Source organism: Poecilia latipinna, unplaced genomic scaffold (assembly GCF_001443285.1).
Source record: "Poecilia latipinna isolate Pla-1442-1.1 unplaced genomic scaffold, P_latipinna-1.0 Scaffold2431, whole genome shotgun sequence".
NCBI lineage: Eukaryota > Metazoa > Chordata > Actinopteri > Cyprinodontiformes > Poeciliidae > Poecilia > Poecilia latipinna.
Genome location: NW_015115047.1, coordinates 1 through 15,052, shown reverse-complemented (window position 1 = coordinate 15,052; position 15,052 = coordinate 1). Strand labels below are relative to the sequence as shown.

General features: G+C 36.8%; 4 protein-coding genes and 1 long non-coding RNA gene across 10 annotated transcripts; 1 reads left to right on the top strand and 4 right to left on the bottom strand.

The window, feature by feature from the left end:
* Positions 1–2,721: 2,721 nt before the first annotated feature.
* LOC106937748 (casein kinase II subunit beta-like) lies at positions 2,722–5,801 on the bottom strand. The gene is made up of 7 exons (XM_015019417.1): positions 5,691–5,801; positions 5,325–5,400; positions 3,753–3,855; positions 3,550–3,665; positions 3,386–3,461; positions 3,109–3,298; positions 2,722–2,997 (listed from the first exon to the last, which is right to left on the bottom strand). Exons 2-7 carry the CDS (start codon positions 5,394–5,396, stop codon positions 2,907–2,909), a joined length of 648 nt encoding a protein of 215 aa, XP_014874903.1. The 5' UTR covers positions 5,397–5,400; positions 5,691–5,801; the 3' UTR covers positions 2,722–2,906.
* Positions 5,802–6,073: 272 nt separating this feature from the next.
* On the bottom strand, positions 6,074–7,803 carry LOC106937749 (allograft inflammatory factor 1-like). The gene is made up of 6 exons (XM_015019418.1): positions 7,566–7,803; positions 7,361–7,422; positions 7,211–7,277; positions 7,081–7,122; positions 6,765–6,930; positions 6,074–6,262 (listed from the first exon to the last, which is right to left on the bottom strand). The coding sequence occupies exons 1-6, from the start codon at positions 7,582–7,584 to the stop codon at positions 6,175–6,177; spliced, it is 444 nt and encodes a 147-aa protein (XP_014874904.1). The 5' UTR covers positions 7,585–7,803; the 3' UTR covers positions 6,074–6,174.
* A 233-nt stretch (positions 7,804–8,036) lies between these two features.
* Positions 8,037–10,423, top strand: LOC106937747 (uncharacterized). 3 transcript variants are annotated; one of them, XM_015019416.1, is made up of 8 exons: positions 8,037–8,536; positions 8,679–9,017; positions 9,114–9,389; positions 9,489–9,542; positions 9,635–9,790; positions 10,008–10,064; positions 10,206–10,268; positions 10,353–10,423. In XM_015019416.1, exons 1-8 carry the CDS (start codon positions 8,470–8,472, stop codon positions 10,361–10,363), a joined length of 1,023 nt encoding a protein of 340 aa, XP_014874902.1. In that variant the 5' UTR covers positions 8,037–8,469; the 3' UTR covers positions 10,364–10,423. The 3 variants fall into 3 exon arrangements, with proteins under 3 accessions (XP_014874902.1, XP_014874899.1, XP_014874900.1); XM_015019413.1 differs by having other exon boundaries at positions 9,483–9,542; XM_015019414.1 differs by having other exon boundaries at positions 8,046–8,536; positions 9,486–9,542.
* A 317-nt stretch (positions 10,424–10,740) lies between these two features.
* LOC106937750 (uncharacterized) lies at positions 10,741–13,267 on the bottom strand. 4 transcript variants are annotated; one of them, XR_001422448.1, is made up of 8 exons: positions 13,101–13,267; positions 12,419–12,700; positions 12,058–12,345; positions 11,701–11,982; positions 11,354–11,608; positions 11,155–11,271; positions 11,049–11,074; positions 10,741–10,951 (listed from the first exon to the last, which is right to left on the bottom strand). XR_001422448.1 is itself a non-coding variant. In XM_015019419.1 (5 exons), exons 1-5 carry the CDS (start codon positions 11,789–11,791, stop codon positions 10,838–10,840), a joined length of 609 nt encoding a protein of 202 aa, XP_014874905.1. In that variant the 5' UTR covers positions 11,792–11,982; the 3' UTR covers positions 10,741–10,837. The 4 variants fall into 4 exon arrangements, 1 of the variants encoding a protein (XP_014874905.1); XR_001422447.1 differs by having other exon boundaries at positions 11,155–11,217; positions 11,354–11,614; positions 13,101–13,265; XR_001422446.1 differs by having other exon boundaries at positions 11,354–11,614; positions 13,101–13,264.
* A 766-nt stretch (positions 13,268–14,033) lies between these two features.
* On the bottom strand, positions 14,034–15,052 carry LOC106937751 (uncharacterized). The gene is made up of 3 exons (XR_001422449.1): positions 14,985–15,052; positions 14,787–14,897; positions 14,034–14,613 (listed from the first exon to the last, which is right to left on the bottom strand). It is a non-coding gene; the product is annotated as an uncharacterized LOC106937751 (long non-coding RNA).

The window sequence follows — 15,052 nt, the reverse complement described above, 5'->3', positions numbered from 1 at the left end:
AAAAGAACTCATTAAAAGCTACGGGAAGCGACTAGAGGCTGAGGCTGTTATTTTTGCAAAAGGAGGATCTACTAAATATTAATGTCACTTTTCTGTTGAGGTGTCCATACTATGGCACCTGTCAAATTTTGTGTTAATGCGTACTGCACATTTTTCTTTTTAGTCCAATAGACCTCATTTCAATACTGAAACATTACTGTGTCCATAAGTTATTGGTTGTATCAAACTGAAATAGCTTTTGCAAACATCCAAATATTTAGAGATAAAAATAAATAAGATTAATAGGGGTGCCCAAACTTTTTCATATGACTGTATCAATATATATATATGCAACAACCTGGTTAAGTAAGCAAGCCCACCCCTAAACTAAAGCTTTGTTGAAAGTTCTCTGAATCAAGACAAAACAGGACTGCAGAAGTTGGGTTGATCGACGAGATGCACTGCGGACCTCCCGAGGTGCGTTCCTATTTAGTCTGGACATTATTGAGATTGGTGACATGTCAAAAACACCCGCTAACAACTTCTTGTAGCTCCTTCACTGTTACTTTTAGTCTTCCAAATCCATTTTTTTCTCATCAGCTTTAGGGAAATGTCCAGTTTTAACAAGCCCGGTTGTTAATGATTGTCTTTTTAGTGTCGTATATAAAATTCTGTGGATTTTCTTGAGTTCACTAGTGTTCATGGTCATCCAAACAGGTCATTTCAGATGTTTTTGTTATGTTTTTCTCCAATAGTTTTTCTTTTGTTTTTCTCTTGAATTGTACAGGATAAATGTCAAATTGTGTGCAGATTCATCAGGAAAAAACCTGGCAAATTTACCAATGATGTGTAAACTATTCAGCCACTTTATTTGGTCAATGAGATGTTTTTCTCGCTTTGGTCTGCTTATCTCAGGTTTTGATGTTCTATGTAAGACTACAGACCTCCTTATGATTGTATAAGGGATTGTCATCAATGTATATCCATCTGTGTTGTAAATGTACATTCATGTTCAGTCAAGCGAGGTCAATGAAAATGAAAACTTGTCTGTCACTATTACCACACATGTAAGAGATGAAGGCAGCTGCCCGAGTATACGTGGCTTTTTTTTTTTTCTCACAGGAGCACAGGTTGTCTTTTTTATGTTCTGCTATACAGTAATTTATTTGTAAAGTCGGAACCGTTTCATGTGATTTTGATGTACTGTGGTGTTTTAATGAGCTTCAAAGCTTCAGGTAGAGATGTCAATATATTACTTTCATTATCAAACAAGTTTGTAAAGCCTTTTTAACCACATAGTTTTGAGTAGATTTGCACTCGCTTGCTGTTTTCCTGTGCTTTTTCTATAGAAATGAATGCTTGACTAACTTTTAGAGAACCTGCTTACTAACATGTTCCTTTTTGTCCTAAAGTCCAAACAGGATCTGTTCTTATCATAGCTTCATGCATTTTAGAAAAAAAAAAAAACACCCACAATCTTCTTCAGGATGAAAAAGTAGTATTCCATTTTAAGTAAAAGTAGATTTTAGACAAAAACTATTGTTTCTTTGTGAATTCTCCCTGTCTTTTTATGAGGAAAAAAATGAATAAAATATGCATTTACTTGCATTTGTGTTGGGCTGTGTGTGTGAACTATAACTATCTACATAGACAATAATCAAGTTTCTTTGTGTCCTTACCAAAATATGTAAAACCTACCACCATCTTATATATGTTTAATAACTATGACCAAGTATTGTTCTCATTTGTCCTGATCAATAGCCCTAATTAGTGTTTTGAAGCTTTTCATTAGTAGTTCATGACTTCCTGCTTCCCTGTGGCAAATATGACTCATTTTAAGCCACTCCTTAAAATGGGAAAGATGAGAGGACATGCCATTTACATAAAAGCATTGGTCTCAAGTCAGGAAACAGAGAGACAGTTGCTTCTCTTTTGCTAATTTGTATAGTCAGAGCAATCATTACATAGTTTAAAATAACTGGAACAAGCCAGGCTGCACATAGGGTTAAGATGTTTGGTCACAATGCACAGTGAAGCCGTAAGCGAGGCACCAAAACTACCATTTGACTCATGTACCAGCAATTGCTGCCTTCTACTTGAATTTTAATTGGAACTGTCTGCAGTGATCAAATTTGAGCCATTTAGCAAAATACCAGGAAAACCACCACATGCCCACAGTTATGGAAACAGTGGGCCCTTTCCAAAGGCCCTGCGTGTGCTGTTCATTCTCAAACGAATCTGTGGAGTGTCCTAAAAGGATAGAAGAGCATCCAGAACTATATAGAGATTGCTGAGCCGAGTGCTCAGATTGTTCCCTGAATGTTACAACCTCATTAATTAGGGTTAAAATATTTGTACTTTTTTTAGTGTAACTGTTACTGTAATAATTTTGTTTAACAATGATTAAAACTTCTATGTGTGACAATTGTACAGGAAACTGCATCAGGTTCTGTGTCTATAACAATCAAGACAGTTGGTACTAAAAGTAGCATGCATGGAACCATACAATTTACTTCCTTACATGTGTTGTCCTATTTTGTTTCCTATTAATGTACTGCAACTATGGTAAAAAGCTTTACAAAACATCTAAATACTGCTTAAACAAAATCTTTGTATATTTCCAAATTGTTTTTCACAACTTTAGCAAATTCACTTCAAATCAGTGGAGAACTATCAAAGGGGTATAGAGGATTATCCCTTTATAAACAAAAATCCCCAAGACTATAAACCAATCCACACAAATTGAACTTTGCAAAAGTGTATTTATTGTTATATTCCCCAAATTAGAACAAATGACTGAGTTTAAAAGTACAAACAAAGACTAATTTAGGCAGCTGCAAAGCTTTTTTTATTGGGAATATATGCTTCACTGCTTCAAACAAGTCCAATGATAATGTTTGAGTCCATTGTCATCGCAGAGTTGGATTCTAGCGAATTGTCTTTGCCGGGCTTTTGAAACTTGATGCGGCCTGAAGCTGGAGTTGGTAGGCCATTGGGTGAATTTTGAAACCATATAGCCTGAAAAAGAAAAACAACAAAGAAATTAGCTTCTGGTTCATACAACAAACACCCCATTCCTACTTTTTAAAACACACCGTTAAATATAAATCTTTACAAACGTGAACGAACCTTGGTACAAACTGGTTGGCTGGTCGTTTTGGTCGATACTCTGGGTTCACCATGAACAACATGTGAGGAAATCCCGTGCCGAAGTAGGCTCCATCTGTGTGATGATGTCTGGAGGATTTAGGAGTGTACACATCCATACACTTAGGGCAGTAAAGCTTCACCATTGCCTCTCCTGGGATATCTGACAAGCCTAGATGAGTCGAGTCAGAAAGCAAACAGTAAGGAAAGACTTAATGACCAAGTGTGGGAGAAAATGTCTAGAAAGAGTCCACCTCACCAATAGGAAGCATTGGCTGATTCTCGCAGTATACTCTGGGACAATAGCCAAAGTCCCCTTGCTGGTATTTTTCCAACTAAAGAGAGAAACAAAAATTAAAGATGGCTGCTGATGATTGATTTGGAGAGCCAGTGAGACTCGCAAGTCATTATGCACTGCGGTACCATTTGTGCGATGCCTCTGTTTGTGAGAATGTATCGTGCATGTATAAGACCATAGAGCATCTCAGCTGCCTGCTCAATCAAATCGCTCTGATTCTGGTTATCTTCAGTTTCCTCATCTGTTAAAGAAAAGTCACGCAGGAAGTTAAAAAACTATAATTTTTCTTCCTTTTAATCCAAAGTCAACACCTCTCTAATAACCTCACCAGGCTCCAGGTCGAGAATCAAATCCAAAGCCTGACGGTAATGAGGGACCTGCTCATTCAGTCCTGTCAGGTTGAACTTGTCCTGAATGTAGTCTTCATCAACCTGTGCAGAGTACATTCAGTGAATAGGTACTGTTGCTGCAGTCGGAATAATACCACACACTGATGTGAAAGCATTAGAGAAGCGTCTAACAGGATTATTCAGCTGCTGCCAGGGCAGAAAATAAAGAGTTATAATTAGAAATTGGATTGTACAAGTGCACATGTGCAAGTCTAACCAGTGATTAACTGGATGGATGCTGAGAACAAACAATTCCTGGAAAATGAATTCTGTTTTTTTTGTTTGTTTGTTTGTTTTTTGAACAAACATGATCTCTGACCGGTTTGTTTGGTATAAGCCACCATGTTCTCCGGTAGAGAACACAGTGTTTGCAAAAGTACTTGAAAAGGATTTCTGCTTTGCCAAATATATTTGCATTTTACAGTCAACCACATTTGGAACAATTATAGAATCTTTTCAGTTGCGTCTCTACCAGCATTGCAGATATAGAGTAAACTTTCAGCATTGGTTTTTGAGTCTTATGAGGAGTTATTTAGGGATTTTGACCATATTCTGAGCACACACGAATATACTCAGAGCTAAATCTAGCTATTGCTTTTCTGGTTGTAGTTGTAGTTTTAGGGTCTTGTCTTGTTGGAAGTTAAAACATTTGCTCATATTCTTCCTTGGTGTCCCCAGTATTCCTGAGCTTTGTTCCTGTTAAAGAAAAGCAGCCTCATAGAATGATTAAACGCTGGTGATTTTCTTCACTGGCATTATTCAGTCTGTCCTCTCCACATTCACCGCTGTGTGATTTGTCTCAGCCACAAAACAGGACAAACAATCAGACCCATAGAGAGGGTCATTACAGCTTCTATACATTTCAAGTCGGCGCCATTTGCAAAATCCAGTTGCCACAGAGAGTTTCTTTATCCAGGCTCTGATGAACACAATGAACATCTTCCGTAGATTTATTTTCCGTGTACATATCTACACTATTGCAACCAGTGCATACACATATATTGTATCTCTCTACTTACTATATCTTTTAGGTTAAGTATTACTTGTTAACACAGACACTGTAGTCACAAGAAGAAGCTAATAAAACACTTCCTTAAAAGTCATTTCTGGTATCTACTTAAAAGGAATGCTAACTGAGCCAAAAGGTCGTGACTACGTATTGTTTGAACCACTACAGGTGTCTTTCGCATGCACAGAACATTCCCCCCCAACGTACTATTTGGAGATTTACCCCCAGAATTTCAGCTAATAAAAGGCTGTCCACTCTCTCAATTTGTAACCTAGATATGTGAAACTGGCAACATTTAGAAGTCAACGCTTAGTAAAACCGGTTTTGTTTTTAACGTAACACTCTTGGAAATGTGTCAGAACTACATGTTTTAAGACCCAACAATTTCCGACCCCAAAAGCCTCTCAGTTGAGGAACAAATGTAAACAGACTGGATTCCTTTATAAATGAGCTCCTACTTTTGATTCTTTGATCATATTTTCAAAGTAAAGGTGTAACTTGCCTCGCAGAACAGCTCGTTTCCTCTGAGTCCACAGAACCAGGATATCCAGGACACCTCCTCCGAACTGCTCATCCTCCTGACAAACAGTAGAGCTCTTTAGATCCACACCAGTCGGCTACCCAGAAGCTTTCATTAAAACAAACTTAAAAATGAGCCATTCTAACGTGATACGCCGTCACATATCGGATGTGTGCTCCGATATAGTTTACGTTCACCGCAACTTACGTTAGCTCTTCATATACACGCTACCTGGCTAGCTATTGTGTTGCTATGTAGCTTAGGGTACATAATTCGGTAAGTATTTCTGTCAAAAGTATTTTCACATGAGAGTTTATTAAATTACAACATAAATTTAGCTTCACTTACCCGTTTAAATGTGCCTTATAATATATTAATATGCAGGCTTTGCTAGCTTTTCCTCTCTTCCGCGATGACCAACTTCCGGTGTCTTAGGTTTTCAAATTAATAGTCTAATTATAATGCGTTAACAGGAAATAGAAACATTTAACGAATTATAACTCGTTGAATTTAAACAAACACCGACACTGTTTTTTTTCTCCACTTTTTAATAAAATAACAATTCCAATACACCGGATGTAACAAAAAAATGACATTGACGCCCATATTTCTCAGGTAAATTAAAAAAAATCCCAACAGTTATAAGTCACTTTAGCATTAGGCAATATAATTTTCATTTTATTATCAAACTTATGCAACAACACTCCATCCTTTTAAAAGAATTTAAAAAATTTCAGTCAAATTTCCCACTGTTTTACATCTTGGTTGGGCCAGAAGGACTCTAAAAAAAAAAAAAGAAAAAAAGAAAACATATCCTGATGTAATGAAGACTTCAGGGAAGGTCTGAAAAGGTTTTGCGTGAAGGTGGACCAACATCCTTCTGCTCCTGCTCCTTTCCCATTCCTTCGAACATTAGAATCCTTAGCAGCAGAAGAAGAAACACTTATTACTTCAAATTTTCAATCATGCTCTTTGTACTTTCTGAAGTTCCTTTAGTGAGATGCCAGAAAAAGTGCTGTGAAAGTGAAAACTGTCATTCACTCTGTATTTTTCACACACTTATGGAAACACGAAAAACATGGTTGGTGATAGTGTGAAAACTAAAGAAATCCACTTTTAACTTAAAGTGTTTTGGTTAGGGGTAAAAGTTAGCAGTAGTTGACAGTTTAAAACAAAAGCCAGGCAATCATATACAGCCTTCTTTTAAAGCATTGTGTTTGTGCAATGGATTTCTTTACTCAGAGCTTACATGAAAATCTACCAGCCCATTCCTAGTCTCATTACATAGCAAAACACAAAACCATTTAAATATTTTTCTTTTATTTCAAAGACATACATTCATCAACATACTCAAAAGCTCTAATATGAATCGATCTAAAATCAGACACCCTTTCGGTTTCATGTTAACCTAAATATACTCACAGCTTCAGAATTGCATTTCGCTTCCCCAGCATCATATTCAGGAAGTCGTGGTAGCTGATTGTGTCCTTCGATGGGCCTCCAGCTACCTCTGACATCATCTTTTTCAGCTCTAAGTGAGTTTTGGCCAGTCCAAGTTTTTCCAGCATACGTTTTAACCCCATCATATCTGGAATATTGTTTGTGTATATATAAGAAATTAATTTGACAAGTTTAAGTGACCTGTGAAAACGCTGTTAAAAATGAGTGAGTGAGCAAGTTGAAATTTCTCACGTTAGCTAAAAATACTTTTGATACGTAGAAGTTTGATAGTCTTTACCTATGTCTCCTTTGTCGTTGAGATCAAACTCCATGTATTTCTCTAAAAGAAAGACATTGAAGTGTTTTACAGAACATTATACCAGAAATTTAAATGCAAATAAAGACATTTATTTCTCTAAGTAACTCACTTTTGAACATTTCAAGCTTTGTTGCCAGATCTTCCTCCTCTGCATACTTTTCATCGGAGAGAAACGCCTGAAAAGGGGATCAGTTCATTTGTTTGGTCGCACCATGAAGCTAAATTACTCTACCCAAATATGACAGTTATTCTAACTCACCTCATTTATGGAGTTAAGTTTTTCCTCCTGCTGAGACTTAAGAAGCCCATAAGCTTTACCTCCTGTTAAAAACAAAACGGTGATCAAACAAATCATTTTCTGAATTCTGAGAAGAAAAACAAACCATATCAATTTCAAATTTCAAGCTTTTTTCAATTGAATTGGCTTTAAAAATATAAGCTTTAGCAGAGAAATGCGAGCTTACCTTGAGCATTGTTATCCATCTGTGTGAACTGTACTGGGAAACTGTAAAACAGTGACTGTTTTTAATCGCTGTGGCTGTAAATTGTATCTGAAGAGGAAGTGAGGTCTGGGTGAAGTTCCTGCATTACATTTAAGGCAGCAGAGAGCTAAGGTCAACTGGGTGATGCAAAAAAATATTCCCATTTACCCCATCTTTTCAGCATGCAGGGTCTGAAAACTTGTGCCATTCGGTTCTTTTTCATGTTACTGCAGTGTACTGCCCACAACGCGCTCACTGTTATGTTTCACTTCTGTACAATGCGATGAATGAGCTTACATGTTTTCACTGTTTTCAGGAAGCAATACTGTTGAAACATGGGAGATTGTTGTTAGTCAGCGAAGAGACAACTCAGTTACCTGAAATGAAGGCATAAGCCAAGAAATTTAGAGTTTGTGCAGTTAATCTCAATACTTTACTAATACACGGCATTAGAAAGATCAAATATCCTTAAATTTTTACTGAATCAATTTATTTGAAATGTAGGCTGGAACATGACATTTCTCTACTAAAAGTATTTTTTTTATCCAGCATAATTTTTCTGAAACTGAACATGGTTTTGTAATTAGCATTATACAATAATCTTGAAAAACAATCCTGCAAGGATAAACCGGGATAGACATTAGATGGAAGGATGGATGATGTTATAGTTTATTCAGTCACATTCTACAAGTCAATCACCATGTCGCAGTGATGTTTTATTTTTGCCAAACGATGGCGCTCTTGCTCAATTGAAAATAGGAAAACTGTCCTATATTCATTGTACTTCAGTTTCAAGATGACACTTCACAGGAACTGAGAATATCCTATCTTAAAACTAAAGGTACAAAAGCTAATCCTCACATGACCTTGATGCATTTGTCAGAAAATGGCTCACTTGTATTTTCAGGTTTGTCTTTTAGTGTTTGTATTAAAAGTTCCTCCCAAATGCAGAGGTGAGTTTCTTGTTGGTCTTTTTTATTGGATTAAATCAGCCAATATTGTATTTTAATATATATTTTATGTCTTTTTTTTTTGTAGATTTACACATTTTAGTAATTCACTACATACAGTAATTTTTTATCTTTCCTGTCTCAGCAACTTCATTAAAATCTTACTCTGTGAGTGCTGAGTTTGTGTCAGCTATTAAAGATCAAGACGTGGCTCTGTCATGTCTAAACTTCAACATCACGGATCCAAGGATTTGCTATAGAATCAGACTGACGAAGAAAACAAATGCCAAGGAACCGTCAGTTATATTTGAGTACCCAAAGAAATACCAGGATGCCAAACGTGTGAATTTGGAAGCAAACATGAAAGGACAAACGTGTGTTTTTTTGAAAACCTTGCAACAAACAGATGGAGGGACGTACGATTTAGAAATTTGGAAAGGATGGGACAGAATTAATGTCACACAAATAACATTACAAGTGAAAGGTAGGATCTTCATTTTTTTATTTTTTTATTTTTTATTTTAACGATTCATTTATATAATCTGCATGGTAGGTCACATGCTTCTTTATGATTTTTTAGACTGCTGGATTCTTAAGCCAGAGGTGGCAAAGCCTGGTCAGAAAGTGAGTCTTAACTGTTCAGTGGATGCAGAAATGGCCCCTTCAAATGTCACATGGGTGAAGAAGAAAGGGAGCAACTCTGTTCCTGTTAATTTGACAAGGGTTGAAATCAAGGGTATATCCCTGACAATCAAGTCTGTGTCTGCCAGTGATGACGGGTGGTACAAGTGTGATTATGTACTCGGGCAAAGTCATCGCTGCTCAGAGATCAATCTACATCTTCAGGGTCACCAAGGTCTGATCTTAAACAGATCTCTTCAGTATTAGATCCAGTAATGTTGTCTATTAGATAACTGTTACTATTCCTTTGCTTTTTTGTTTGATTAAGCAGAAGACGTGTCCGCGACTACCATGAGTACAACATCTGCATTTACAGAAACTCGCCAAGGTGTATTTTCTGCTTAATTTTCCACATACACTATAACAGTGGTCTCTTTGTATTGAGGTGTTGAAATGGCTTCATCTTTATGTCGTTGCCAGCCTCTCCTTACATTGCTTCGGAGACCAACAGGGCAGAAAAAAGTGGTGGAACCTCGACTCTGGTTGTAGTCCTGACCATTACCACGATTTTCACACTTGCAGCACTAACAGGAGTGCTTATTTACAGGAGATATAAAACTCAGAGGAACTCTGCAGGTGGGCTCTCTGTTTCTCTCTCTGTTTTGTAAGGTTTTAAGGTTTTATGGTTGATTTCTATTGCACAGCACTTTATGACTTTATGTCTGTGAAAAGCGCTTTATAAATAAACTTTACTTACTCTGGTTCTCTCTCTCTCTGTTCCTCTATATGTGTGTGTATATATATATATATATATAATTATTTGCCTTTTCCCTTTTCTTCTCTTGTGAACCAGTCTGCTTTACAGACTCTGCAGATATTTATGAGAATGTCAGTCTTCCATGTTCACCAGGTGAGAGTAAAATTATGGTCTTGGTGCCACTTTTTTTTAAATCAGATATCTAAACTGCACCTCATTATTTGTATTTTCTTGTCTTAAAATTATAGAGTAATTTTCCACCTTTTAAATGAGAAATGTTTGTGTAACACACAGATGCTACAAATCGAATCAACAGCTTGTATGCGTTCCCAGAGGAGAATGTAGAAGGACTCACCTGTAAGTATATGGCAATGATAACTCTAATCAATATTTGTATTGAGTATTCATGCAAATATTCCAATATTCCCATTTTTGTTGCAGTTCAAATCTAGAAATTTTCTGGCCACTCGAGGAAAACACTGAAGATCTTTCTCTGTTCCCTCAAAAAATAAAAAAAATAAAAATAAGACCAACCTGCCTGGCACCAAGAAACATGCCACCTTCAGCATCACAGCATCACTTAAATCCTTTTTTCCCCCCATTGGTTTGACCTTCAGCATTTTGTTATCACCATGTCTAAATGCCTAAATGTGGTGAGCTGCTACAATGTAATTAGCTGATTCCTTATTTGTGCTAACACCACTGGACAGAAGTGCCTAACAAAGTTTCCAGTCAGTTTATTTCAAATGATCTATATTTTTCAAGTGCAATGTTTGCTACATTGTTGTCTTTCAACAGGCTTTATTTCATCCAAAGTGCGCATGTGATTTTCTCTTGTGTATTTTATTTTGCAAATCATGTTTATTGTGTTGGCAAATAAAACTATTTCAGCATTTAAGTAAAGACAGAGCAGTGTTTATTTTACTTTAGTTCACAGGTTGCAATAAATTGTAGAAACCATCATCAGTGGTGGCAACTTCTCTATTTAGCGGTCCCGGTTGCTGTACTTCCTCATCCTGAACGACATCATAAATATGATTCTGGTAGAAACAACCAGAATGACATTAGCATACTGGGATATATCAGACCGACACAAATCAAATGGAAATGTTGATATATATACTTATTTCTTTTTACCATTGAGATGCTTGACAGTTCATCAGCTGCAGAAAGAGAGAAGACATCAGTTGTGACTTTTGGTACATGATCAAAAAGTGAAAGTTTAGGTGACGGGTTCCTCTACCAGATTCAGGACTCAAATCCTTGTTGCGGTTCCTCTTCCAGTGAATAAAAACTCCTCCTGCTGCTGCACATAATAAAACTCCAAGAAGGAGACCTAACCATGCCAGGCTCTGCGGAGCTGAAGAGAATGTAGTCTTATTTCTTTTTTCTTTGTGCTCAAACAAGATTGCATTAACAGAAAAGTAACCCTGCATACGTACATTTATCAGGGCTCAAAGTTTTCGATGCCCTCAGTGAACCTTCTCTGTACACAGAGCAGGTTATTGCATCAGAGCTAACTGGCCAAACCGGTAGAAGAAGCTCATTGATCAATGTGTTGTTGACATGAAATAATCTGCCTTGCCAACGCTCTTGGTTACTTCCTGACCAAGTTAAGTTGAAGTTTTCTTCACATGTTTCAGCACAAGTAAGCACACAGGTCAAAGAGAGATTTCCTCCTACTGGGTCTGTATTTGCTGCAACTGTAACATAGAAAAAAAAGTGTCAGAAGAAATTTTTAGATAGCTCTCAGAGTCTGAATTTCTTTTCTATTATTTTTCTCACTTACCTTCGAGGGTGTGAACCCTAAATTTGTGTAACACTCTTTGCTCATCAGATGAACTCATACACTGGTAATCTCCACCATACAGAGGAGTCATTTTGCTGATTACTAAGGATGAGTCTTTGATCACAGGAAATGCATTTGCTTGTCCATTTTCAGGTAACACATCACTGAGCGTTTTGTTATTCAGTGTCCACTCTAATCTGTCTCCAAGTCTGAGAGAGGAAGTGTTTCTACATAGAAGTGACACTGACTCACCAACAGCAGTGAACACTTCCTCCAGCCCATCTACAGGAAAGAGAGCAAAACTCAATGTTTGTACAGACTAAACCACAGTTTGGATTTCTTAATGCAGAGCATTACCTCTTACTGTTGTCCTGTATCAGGCAGAGGCTTTAACCTCACCATTCTGGGTTATTTGGCATTTCCATATTCTGTGATGGTCGGTCAGTTTCCTGGTAATGATGAGTTTTGAGAGGCAAACAGATGGATTTTCAAATCTAAATCTATTACCAGTTATTGGAACGTCATCCTCTGTTGTCCAAGTGAAATGTATGTCTGTGTTGTTTTTACAAAGCTCATTTCCTGTAGATTTACTGATGGAACAGTGAAGTTCTATGGTGCCCTCTGCTGGAGGTTTGTTCTCAGTAACTGTTGAATAAAAATAAAATTACTCTCGTTTAATATTCAATTTAATGATTTTATGAACCACAGTCCTACTTACTGTCAACAAACCGAAGGTCAACACTTGAATTTAGCGCTCCACTTTGACAAGTGTACAACCTGGCATCATCACGCTCCATCTGAGGGATCTCCAGGGAGCAATCCTTTAGCAGACGATACTTGTTTTTCTTTAAATGTGTCACTTTTCCAGCTGTAACCACCTCATCTGTTTCCCATATCGAACCTGTGACTATCCAGTTTACAGAAGAGCAGGATCCAGTAGAAGGTAAACCACATATCAAGGTAACTCTGTCTCCTGGTATAGCAATCTGCAGCACAGGACCTGTGTGTAATAATAAAACAATGCATTTAGGCTAAAAATATAAATAATTATTGAGTATTTGTTTTCAAAGCAGGTATTTAAGTATCTATGCTAATCCAACCTATATTCACTTGCAAAGTGAATTCCGGTGATTCTCTGTTTCTGTGTCGGATAATTAACAAATAAATCACAATTAGAGAACTGAAAACTGGACTATGCTGATTGACCTTCAAGAGGCTCTTCAATGCAATCCATGACCGAATACAGAGAAAGCATCCAGCACATGGTACTGTGTTGGATGCTTTTTCTCCTTACACACATTTTAAAATTTGTAAGGTAAAGCAATTCACCACAATAAACAATTACTTAAATACTTGATACAACCTGAATGAGATGATTATAATAGAAGAGTTGTACCTACCTGATGAATAAAGTACCAGCGTAGCCCAGAGATGAGATATGAGATACAGTCCAATCAAAAGCTGGAAATTCATTTTCCTTTCATAAGACTCTTGTGTAAATGCTTCAGAAATATGACCAAGTTCAGTAAGGACAACCGTTTCTTAAAATACCTCTTCAGGAAGTATTTTTGACACCACATGACAGGATGTTACTTCAGTGCAAAACGGAATGTGTTTAATAGAAAATCTTCTTCTGGGCTGTTTTTGTCGCTCTGCAGGTCCCTGTAATTTGTTCTTCTGCTTCAGATGTTTGAGTAAATATAACTTTTACTTTCAGCCTAATCTTCTCCATCTGTTTTGTGGATGCCAGACTTGTTAACATATATTTTTGTAGATGTAGTTTTAGACACTTTATTGCAAAATTAGCAAAAACGTGTGTGTGTGTGTGTGTGTATGTGTGTGTGTGTTGTTGTTGTTTTTTTTTTTTTATGATTCATGGATGAGTCCAGTTCATTGTCTACTCTGTAAGATGAAAACTGAACACAAGCTGCCTGAGAAATGATATGATAAACCCGATCCAGTGTGAGGTTTTACACATTAGTGGTTCAGTTTTTAGTTCTTCTCTAAAGGTTCTGATCTTACATAGAGCTGGTCTGATTCTCAGATGAAAAGCAAATAAACAGTACAGCACAGCCAAACATCATTCACTCTCCAGGCAGATTAAGGTTTACAGATGTTTATAAATATTATCCAACATGCCTCATCTGACTGAATGTATATTAAAGTTTCAGATTGACCCAGCTGGAGTCCCTTATGAACCTGACAAAGAATCTGAGGAGGGAGATGAAGATTAGGTCCTTCGAACCCCAAAGACTTGAAGCCCATCACTAAAGCAAAAATAGTCATAATATTGTAAACCAGCAAGAAAATTGTTCAGAAATTATTCAGATAGTATGATTGCAGTAATACTTTTATTTCCCCTGTGATTGTTAAGGGTACTAACAGGTTTAAACAAAATGTTAATACAAATTATTCAAAAAGAAGTAAACTAGATTTTTGCTCAATTCATATTCATTTGGCTTTTTTATTATATTTTGATAGACGTCTTATTTCCTATAATAAACAAACGTATCAGTTGCTGAATATTCAGCAGCAAAGCCAGGAACTGCACTACTGCCGAAGGTTACATTGATGCTGGAAACATGTGGATAAGCAGCTAAAAGGTGACATCTTACATGACAGATACAAAGATGTGGCATAGAAAAATAAAACACTGCAAAATCAAACATTGACAAAGTGGCTCAACCACTGAGCCATGTGATGGTCCAGAATCAGAATTTTAGGACTTAAGATGTAGAGACAGTTAATGTCAGCCTGGTGTGAATAAGCTTTTTTTTTCCCACCTCTACAAAACATATAATTTTTTTTTAATTTTTCAAAAAATGTTTTAAATTGTAGAAGATCAGCAGTAAAGTTGTAAAGTTGTCTTCTGTTTCTTGTGATTCTTCTTCCTCAGTGTGTTTCCTCATGGCTCTAAGAAGAAGCAAACTGATGTGAGCACATTTGAACATTCCTGCCTGATTTGCAAAGTCGTTCAGTTCTGACTGTTTATTAGCAGCATAAAAATATGAAAACAACAATCATGTTTAATCTTATTTCTCAGAACAAATGACAGCTTAGTCGAACAGTTCGTAAATCAGCGGTACCTGCCTTATTGCAGTGTTTCCACTTCATGTAGATGCAAAATCCAACTGCAGCTACACCTACACATATTACGAGGCCAAGACGAAGGGCTAAAATCCAGGAAAGCTGCAGAGCTGAAGAGATTAAAGTCTTGTCATTTTTGGTATTCTTATATTTTCTGTATAATTTTTTTATAATGTGTAATAACCCCACATACGTACATTTATCAGGGCTCAAAGTTTTCGATGCCCTCAGTGAACCTTCTCTGTACACAGAGCAGGTTATTGCA

Coding starts and splice junctions, on each gene's coding strand:
- LOC106937748 (XM_015019417.1), bottom strand. CDS start 5,396: ATGAGCAGTTCGGAGGAGGTGTCCTGGATATCCTGGTTCTGTGGACTC. Junction 3,299..3,385: donor TCAGCCAATGCTTCCTATTG/GTGAGGTGGACT, acceptor CGACTCATCTAG/GCTTGTCAGATATCCCAGGA. Junction 2,998..3,108: donor GCCAACCAGTTTGTACCAAG/GTTCGTTCACGT, acceptor TTTCTTTTTCAG/GCTATATGGTTTCAAAATTC.
- LOC106937749 (XM_015019418.1), bottom strand. Junction 7,278..7,360: donor AACTTAACTCCATAAATGAG/GTGAGTTAGAAT, acceptor TCCCCTTTTCAG/GCGTTTCTCTCCGATGAAAA. Junction 7,123..7,210: donor AAAGCTTGAAATGTTCAAAA/GTGAGTTACTTA, acceptor TCTTTCTTTTAG/AGAAATACATGGAGTTTGAT.
- LOC106937747 (XM_015019413.1), top strand. CDS start 8,470: ATGGCTCACTTGTATTTTCAGGTTTGTCTTTTAGTGTTTGTATTAAAA. Junction 9,390..9,482: donor ACATCTTCAGGGTCACCAAG/GTCTGATCTTAA, acceptor TGTTTGATTAAG/CAGAAGACGTGTCCGCGACT. Junction 10,065..10,205: donor CAGTCTTCCATGTTCACCAG/GTGAGAGTAAAA, acceptor TGTAACACACAG/ATGCTACAAATCGAATCAAC.
- LOC106937750 (XM_015019419.1), bottom strand. CDS start 11,791: ATGACTCCTCTGTATGGTGGAGATTACCAGTGTATGAGTTCATCTGAT. Junction 11,272..11,353: donor AACTTTGAGCCCTGATAAAT/GTACGTATGCAG, acceptor CATTCTCTTCAG/CTCCGCAGAGCCTGGCATGG. Junction 10,952..11,048: donor AACTGTCAAGCATCTCAATG/GTAAAAAGAAAT, acceptor TGTTTCTACCAG/AATCATATTTATGATGTCGT.